This window comes from Melanostigma gelatinosum (genome assembly GCF_949748355.1).
Source record: "Melanostigma gelatinosum genome assembly, chromosome: 1".
Taxonomy (NCBI): domain Eukaryota; kingdom Metazoa; phylum Chordata; class Actinopteri; order Perciformes; family Zoarcidae; genus Melanostigma; species Melanostigma gelatinosum.
The window spans coordinates 1,619,697-1,629,696 of record NC_136634.1 but is presented as its reverse complement, the minus strand read 5'-3'; the positions used below and the strand labels follow the sequence as shown (position 1 = coordinate 1,629,696).

At 38.3% G+C, this 10,000-nt stretch overlaps 1 protein-coding gene across 1 annotated transcript in view; it reads right to left on the bottom strand.

The window, feature by feature from the left end:
* LOC306782539 (voltage-dependent calcium channel subunit alpha-2/delta-4-like) overlaps nt 1-10,000 on the bottom strand; it is a gene marked incomplete at its 5' end in the record, with an annotated part of 70,632 nt that overhangs the window by 5,858 nt on the left and 54,774 nt on the right. Inside the window, 4 exons of the mRNA XM_079275949.1 lie at nt 4,676-4,731; nt 6,776-6,828; nt 7,054-7,129; nt 8,939-9,009. Coding sequence (XP_079132075.1) covers nt 4,676-4,731; nt 6,776-6,828; nt 7,054-7,129; nt 8,939-9,009 — 256 coding nt within the window. The remainder of the gene's footprint in view (nt 1-4,675; nt 4,732-6,775; nt 6,829-7,053; nt 7,130-8,938; nt 9,010-10,000) is intronic.

Here is a 10,000-nt window from a genome sequence, read left to right as displayed (position 1 = left end):
TTTATACTGTACTACATCTCAGAGGTACATGGTGTGCTCTATAGTGTACTACATCTCAGAGGTACATCGTGTACTTTATACTGTACTACATCTTAGAGGTACATAGTGTACTTTATACTGTACTACATCTCAGAGGTACATATTGTACTTTATACTGTACTACATCTCAGAGGTACATATTGTACTTTATACTGTACTACATCTCAGAGGTACATAGTGTACTTTATACTGTACTACATCTCAGAGGTACATAGTGTACTTTATACTGTACTACATCTTAGAGGTACATAGTGTACTTTATACTGTACTACATCTCAGAGGTACATAGTGTACTTTATACTGTACTACATCTCAGAGGTACATATTGTACTTTATACTGTACTACATCTTAGAGGTACATAGTGTACTTTATACTGTACTACATCTCAGAGGTACATGGTGTGCTCTATAGTGTACTACATCTCAGAGGTACATAGTGTACTTTATACTGTACTACATCTTAGAGGTACATAGTGTACTTTATACTGTACTACATCTCAGAGGTACATATTGTACTTTATACTGTACTACATCTCAGAGGTACATATTGTACTTTATACTGTACTACATCTCAGAGGTACATAGTGTACTGTATACTGTACTACATCTCAGAGGTACATATTGTACTTTATACTGTACTACATCTCAGAGGTACATAGTGTACTTTATACTGTACTACATCTCAGAGGTACATAGTGTACTTTATACTGTACTACATCTTAGAGGTACATAGTGTACTTTATACTGTACTACATCTCAGAGGTACATAGTGTACTTTATACTGTACTACATCTCAGAGGTACATATTGTACTTTATACTGTACTACATCTTAGAGGTACATAGTGTACTTTATACTGTACTACATCTCAGAGGTACATGGTGTACTTGTTACTGTACTACATCTCAGAGGTACATATTGTACTTTATACTGTACTACATCTCAGAGGTACATAGTGTACTTGTTACTGTACTACATCTCAGAGGTACATAGTGTACTTTATACTGTACTACATCTCAGAGGTACATATTGTACTTTATACTGTACTACATCTTAGAGGTACATAGTGTACTTTATACTGTACTACATCTCAGAGGTACATGGTGTACTTGTTACTGTACTACATCTCAGAGGTACATATTGTACTTTATACTGTACTACATCTCAGAGGTACATAGTGTACTTTATACTGTACTACATCTCAGAGGTACATATTGTACTTTATACTGTACTACATCTCAGAGGTACATAGTGTACTTTATACTGTACTACATCTCAGAGGTACATAGTGTACTTTATACTGTACTACATCTTAGAGGTACATAGTGTACTTTATACTGTACTACATCTCAGAGGTACATAGTGTACTTTATACTGTACTACATCTCAGAGGTACATATTGTACTTTATACTGTACTACATCTTAGAGGTACATAGTGTACTTTATACTGTACTACATCTCAGAGGTACATGGTGTGCTCTATAGTGTACTACATCTCAGAGGTACATCGTGTACTTTATACTGTACTACATCTTAGAGGTACATAGTGTACTTTATACTGTACTACATCTCAGAGGTACATATTGTACTTTATACTGTACTACATCTCAGAGGTACATATTGTACTTTATACTGTACTACATCTCAGAGGTACATAGTGTACTTTATACTGTACTACATCTCAGAGGTACATAGTGTACTTTATACTGTACTACATCTTAGAGGTACATAGTGTACTTTATACTGTACTACATCTCAGAGGTACATAGTGTACTTTATACTGTACTACATCTCAGAGGTACATATTGTACTTTATACTGTACTACATCTTAGAGGTACATAGTGTACTTTATACTGTACTACATCTCAGAGGTACATGGTGTGCTCTATAGTGTACTACATCTCAGAGGTACATAGTGTACTTTATACTGTACTACATCTTAGAGGTACATAGTGTACTTTATACTGTACTACATCTCAGAGGTACATATTGTACTTTATACTGTACTACATCTCAGAGGTACATATTGTACTTTATACTGTACTACATCTCAGAGGTACATAGTGTACTGTATACTGTACTACATCTCAGAGGTACATAGTGTACTTTATACTGTACTACATCTTAGAGGTACATAGTGTACTTTATACTGTACTACATCTCAGAGGTACATATTGTACTTTATACTGTACTACATCTCAGAGGTACATATTGTACTTTATACTGTACTACATCTTAGAGGTACATAGTGTACTTTATACTGTACTACATCTCAGAGGTACATGGTGTACTTGTTACTGTACTACATCTCAGAGGTACATATTGTACTTTATACTGTACTACATCTCAGAGGTACATAGTGTACTTGTTACTGTACTACATCTCAGAGGTACATAGTGTACTTTATACTGTACTACATCTCAGAGGTACATATTGTACTTTATACTGTACTACATCTTAGAGGTACATAGTGTACTTTATACTGTACTACATCTCAGAGGTACATGGTGTACTTGTTACTGTACTACATCTCAGAGGTACATATTGTACTTTATACTGTACTACATCTCAGAGGTACATAGTGTACTTGTTACTGTACTACATCTCAGAGGTACATATTGTACTTTATACTGTACTACATCTCAGAGGTACATGGTGTACTTTATACTGTACTACATCTCAGAGGTACATCGTGTACTTTATACTGTACTACATCTCAGAGGTACATAGTGTACTTGTTACTGTACTACATCTCAGAGGTACATCGTGTACTTTATACTGTACTGCATCGCAGAGGTACATCGTGTACTTGTTACTGTACTACATCTCAGAGGTACATCGTGTACTTTATACTGTACTACATCTCAGAGGTACATATTGTACTTTATACTGTACTACATCTCAGAGGTACATATTGTACTTTATACTGTACTACATCTCAGAGGTACATAGTGTACTTTATACTGTACTACATCTCAGAGGTACATATTGTACTTTATACTGTACTACATCTCAGAGGTACATAGTGTACTTTATACTGTACTACATCTCAGAGGTACATATTGTACTTTATACTGTACTACATCTTAGAGGTACATAGTGTACTTTATACTGTACTACATCTTAGAGGTACATATTGTACTTTATACTGTACTACATCTCAGAGGTACATGGTGTACTTTATACTGTACTACATCTCAGAGGTACATCGTGTACTTTATACTGTACTACATCTCAGAGGTACATAGTGTACTTGTTACTGTACTACATCTCAGAGGTACATCGTGTACTTTATACTGTACTGCATCGCAGAGGTACATCGTGTACTTGTTACTGTACTACATCTCAGAGGTACATCGTGTACTTTATACTGTACTACATCTCAGAGGTACATATTGTACTTTATACTGTACTACATCTCAGAGGTACATATTGTACTTTATACTGTACTACATCTCAGAGGTACATAGTGTACTTTATACTGTACTACATCTCAGAGGTACATATTGTACTTTATACTGTACTACATCTCAGAGGTACATAGTGTACTTTATACTGTACTACATCTCAGAGGTACATATTGTACTTTATACTGTACTACATCTTAGAGGTACATAGTGTACTTTATACTGTACTACATCTTAGAGGTACATATTGTACTTTATACTGTACTACATCTCAGAGGTACATGGTGTACTTTATACTGTACTACATCTCAGAGGTACATCGTGTACTTTATACTGTACTACATCTCAGAGGTACATAGTGTACTTGTTACTGTACTACATCTCAGAGGTACATCGTGTACTTTATACTGTACTGCATCTCAGAGGTACATCGTGTACTTGTTACTGTACTACATCTCAGAGGTACATCGTGTACTTGTTACTGTACTACATCTCAGAGGTACATCGTGTACTTTATACTGTACTACATCTCAGAGGTACATATTGTACCTTTTACTGTACTACATCTCAGAGATACATGGTGTACTTGTTACTGTACTACATCTCAGAGGTACATCGTGTACTTTATACTGTACTACACCTCAGAGGTACATGGTGCACTTTATACTGTACTACATCTCAGAGGTACATAGTGTACTTTATACTGTACTACATCTCAGAGGTACATATTGTACCTTTTACTGTACTACATCTTAGAGGTACATATTGTACTTTATACTGTACTACATCTCAGAGGTACATCGTGTACTTGTTACTGTACTACATCTCAGAGGTACATAGTGTACTTGTTACTGTACTACATCTCAGAGGTACATGGTGTACTTGTTACTGTACTACATCTCAGAGGTACATGGTGTACTTGTTACTGTACTACATTGATTTGTTGACCTTTTGTTACTTTGAAGAATAGATTATGATTATGTATTCATATAAATTAAACCCAGCAGAATATAAACTCATTAAAATGAGCCTCACATGTACAAACTGCAACTTTAAAGTGATGACACATCAATAATTATAATAATGAACTCATATTTTTGTACTTTTACATCAGTAATATCTTGAATGCGGGACTTTAACTTGTAAGAGAGTATTTCTACACTGTGGTATTTCTACTTTTACTCTCCGAGTACTTCTGAGTAAAATGTTCGACATGTTCACATCTCACCGTCCACGAAATAGTCAGCGTGCCAGAGACCACAGAGGTTAAAGTCCAGCAGGAACCTGAGCGGAGACAAACAGGAAGTACACTGAACATTTAGAGTGTTGATGTACTTCATGTACTTCATGTACATCATGTACACACCGTCACATCCAGCAGGTACTTGTAATAACTCTGAACTGTGGAGGGGTCCGCCAGTCAAAGTCTTCATGTTTCTATTCAGTGAAATCTGTTTAATTTCTTTGTAAAAATCTTCATTTTATATTTAGACTATTAATGTACATATTAAAAAACATTAAATACAGCCCACTGGCTCATGAATATTAAATATCTATCCACAGGACATCAGCCATGAATTTAAGCTGTCACGTCAGCGTTCTGCACAGTTTGAGTTTCATTTGTTTAAAGTAAACGTAAACAATGACATGATGTCACAATGACATGATGTCACAATGACATGATGTCATTGTGACATGATGTCACTGTGACATGATGTCATTGTGACATGATGTCACTGTGACATGACAGCATAAACATCATGATGCACGATGCATGAGTCATCGTCCTGATGTTAGAAATATTAAATCATCCAGTGAAACATGTTTTTCTTTACTCCTTCTCATTATGTGTGGATGTTAATGTTTATGTGTATTGAAATGCATACATGTGTTTAAGTATATATGATATTTAATTATAACAACAATAAAAAACGTTTAACCAAGTACAATAATGATCATATTTTATTTCTTGTTAGGGCCCGAGCACCGACGTAGTCGGAGCGGAGGACCTATTGTATTTCTAATGTTTATTATTCTTCTTATTGTTATTTTCAGTGTTTCGTCACAAAAAGGAGGTGCTTGGGATATTGGGAATTTTGTGAAATTTGGCACGCAAGCCAGAATTTGCAAAAATTGCAGTCTGATTGGGGTGTCCAGCTGTATGGAATATTGGCTCGCTAGCAAATCTCTCATAGGTCATAACATCCTGACCCGGAACACATCGATATGATAATTTAGAATCATAGTGATAGCGCCACCTAGTGGCAACCGGAAGTTGTACGCTGCGTACTTTGACATCCTGCTCCTCACAGATTAATCAGATCCGTCTCAAATGTTGTCAAACAAGCCTTAAGACCTTGATAATGCTTCATTGTGAAGATTGTAAGAAGTTACTGAAGGGCGGCGACGTGGCGGCTCGGCGAATTTCGATCCTTCGCCATGAACGAATAAACTGATGTAACTCGACTCCACATCATCAGATCTTTACCAGATTTCACGTGTTTGATTAGACTCCAGGCCTGAAGACATCTGCAGGCCAATTTTGAATCATAGTCATAGCGCCACCTACTGGTAACAGGAAGTTAAAGTCTTTATACTTTGGCTTGTTTCTCTTAGCAGGTAAATCAAATCAATATCAAATTTCTTACACACAAATACAAGAAGTTCATAATGCCAGATCATGAAGCTTTTGATGTTTCGTGGAACACCGTTGCCGTGGCGATGCAGTCTTCGCCTTTAACAACGAAGGTCATTTTGAGAGGCTAAAAATGCTCGAAACATAAGCAAACATGGCAAGTAGATTACAAGGCCGAAATGTAGTTATAGAATATGATTTTATTGGTTCAGAGTGGCAAATCGGCTCAATAGCGCCCCCTACAAAATTTCAACGAAGCAGCCCTCGCAGTACGTTTGACCTAGATGTATGAAATTTGGTAGGAACATGTATCACATATGGACTTCAATAAAAGTATGTTGGGGCCATGCTCTGAACCTGCATGCAGTGTCTGACGGTCACAGAACTAAATGGCAGCATCAGCCAGAGTCCTCGCGCCGTCCGACGGTCGCGCCCGTTCTCGGTCGCGCAGGCCGGAGTCCCGCCGGCACCCCGACACGCATATTGTGAGGGCCCGCTCATCGCTGCTCGCAGCTTTAATTGTTATTATTATTATTATTATTATAAATAATTAAAATATATATATATGACGACAAGAAAAAATAACAAAGGTTGTGTTTTTTATCTCACTTTAAAAAAAATGTCTGTAACGATTAAACATGTTCACAGGTGTTAATAAAGTTTTTAAAAATAAAACAAGAAGTGGACACTTACACGAGAGCGTTGGAGAAGAACCATTTCATCAACGCAGCGATGCCGTAAAACGGCTGCAGGAGAAAAACACAAACAAACGTTAATACAAGAACTGTGTGCTAATAAACAAACAAACAAACAAACATCACAGGAAGTCAGATTGTATCTGTCAAGGTTTTAGTTGTGATTACAAAATAAACTACATAAACCTGGAAGCAACAAGCCGTTCATCTTCTCACAGCTCCATCATTATGATTAGTCCCAGCTATAGAAATAGAAGTTATAGTTCAGTAACTCACACTGAGGAGAGGCCGGGCGCTGCTGGTGTGATGGTGACTGTTCTTACACATCGCCTGGTAGTCGAACAACGACACTCTGCAAACAAACGCTCAAATTAACGTCCGCCAGGTCCTAGAACCCTAAACCCAGACCCTGAACACACCGTCCTAACGTCTCTGATTGCTCCTCATCCAGTACTTCCTGTCTGATCCTCTGTGTTTGCATGAGAGATGATGGTCGTAGTTATTATAATACAAAGGGTCGAGGACGTCAGGCCACAGAGAGAGCAGCTTTAATGAGTTTGTTTGAAATACTACCATCACTATTCACAAGGCGGTTCATTTTGAACCTGTTTCCAGTGGAGGAAACAGGATCTAGAGGAGGAAACAGAATCTAGAGGAGGAAACAGGATCTAGAGGCGGAAACAGGATCTAGAGGAGGAAACAGAATCTAGAGGCGGAAACAGGATCTAGAGGAGGAAACAGGATCTAGAGGAGGAAACAGAATCTAGTGGAGGAAACAGGATCTAGAGGCGGAAACAGGATCTAGAGGAGGAAACAGAATCTAGAGGCGGAAACAGGATCTAGAGGAGGAAACAGGATCTAGAGGAGGAAACAGAATCTAGAGGAGGAAACAGGATCTAGTGGAGGAAACAGGATCTAGAGGAGGAAACAGAATCTAGAGGAGGAAACAGGATCTAGAGGAGGAAACAGGATCTAGTGGAGGAAACAGGATCTAGAGGCGGAAACAGGATCTAGTGGAGGAAACAGGATCTAGAGGAGGAAACAGGATCTAGAGGAGGAAACAGGATCTAGTGGAGGAAACAGGATCTAGAGGAGGAAACAGAATCTAGAGGCGGAAACAGGATCTAGAGGAGGAAACAGGATCTAGTGGCGGAAACAGGATCTAGTGGAGGAAACAGGATCTAGAGGAGGAAACTGAATCTAGTGGAGGAAACAGGATCTAGAGGAGGAAACAGAATCTAGAGGCGGAAACAGGATCTAGAGGAGGAAACAGGATCTAGAGGGGGAAACAGGATCTAGTGGCGGAAACAGGATCTAGAGGAGGAAACAGGATCTAGTGGAGGAAACAGGATCTAGTGGAGGAAACAGGATCTAGTGGAGGAAACAGGATCTAGAGGAGGAAACAGGATCTAGAGGAGGAAACAGGATCTAGAGGGGGAAACAGGATCTAGTGGCGGAAACAGGATCTAGAGGAGGAAACAGGATCTAGTGGAGGAAACAGGATCTAGTGGAGGAAACAGGATCTAGTGGAGGAAACAGGATCTAGAGGAGGAAACAGAATCTAGAGGCGGAAACAGGATCTAGAGGAGGAAACAGGATCTAGAGGAGGAAACTGAATCTAGAGGCGGAAACAGGATCTAGAGGAGGAAACAGGATCTAGTGGAGGAAACAGGATCTAGAGGTGGAAACAGGCTCTAGAGGAGGAAACAGGGTCTAGAGGAGGAAACAGAATCTAGAGGAGGAAACAGGATCCAGTGGAGGAAACAGGATCTAGTGGAGGAAACAGGATCTAGTGGAGGAAACGGGATCTAGTGGAGGAAAAAGGATGTAGTGGATGAAACAGGAAGGAGGAGATTCTAACGAGGCTAGAGAACACTGGTGTTCACAGATCACTGTGTTGTTGGAAGTGTAACAATAGAAAGTGTGAAGTTTGTTTTATGGTTCTGTCAGAAGAGAGATCGAGAGTAAAATATCAGTAATGTAACGTAAGACATCTTTAGTTTCATTTGTTTCCTGTTGTTTGGTTCATTGTTCAGTTCTCTTTGTTCTGAAAGAGAAGCTCCATCCTTCGTCCACATGTAAGATCAGTGTGGGGGTAATGCACCCCAATGCTGTTTGCCAACCACCATTAAAAGAAGTACTTCCTGTCTGTCACTCGTACTTTTTGAACATCCCCATCTTGATCAGAGACGCCATCACCGAGCCGTCCACCTCGCCGAAGAAGCGGCCAACCTGGAAAACACGACGAGAACAAAGTTCTGTATATGAGACAATATATTAATATTACAAACTGCTCTGGTGATTAGAGGAAACAAAGAAGTGATATCATCCTCTTTGTTTTAAATTCAGCTTCATCTTTTTCAACATTTAAGACACTTTAACAGCCTCACGTGTCTGTTTAACGGATGTCTTCATGTTTGGTTAAACTCTTCATTTACTTTAATTAATCAACAACTGGAGCAAACTGATGCACAGACGGTCGTTTAGTGAAATAAAATAGTCTCACTGGAGGCCACGATGCAAAAGATATTTAATAATTGACCAACGTTTCGACATGACAGTTTTTTTCAGGGTGAAGGACAGAAAGAGCTTCACAGGACATTACTGCCTCACTCGTTAGGGATCTAAAGTAGAGGGATGGTGTGATCACCAAAATATATATATTATATATAATATATATAATATATATAATATATTTTATATATAATATATATTATATATAATGTATTATATATATTATATATAATATATATAATATATATAATGTATTATATATATTATATATAATATATATAATATAATATATATAATATATATAATATATATAATATATTAGGGCTAAGTGAGACTGGTTCATATAGAGGATCAGGACTAAGTGAGACTGGGTCATATAGAGGATCAGGACTAAATGAGACTGGGTCATAGAGGATCAGGACTAAGTGAGACTGGGTCATATAGAGGATCAGGACTAAATGGGACTGGTTCAGGACCCTGTTGGACGCACTAGTAGACTCTGGGGATGAGCACACGGATCATTGGTTGTTTCCTGTACGACCAAGAAGAAGCTCATCACGACTCGTTTCTTTTCGTCAGCACCGTCTTAATTCCCGAATGATTAAATATTGATGGTGCCCTGCAACGCGCTACGAGCTGCTCCGTCACACACCACCAGGGTTCTGGGTGTTTCCACAATAAAAAAAGAAAGAACTCTCTGTAAAGTCCT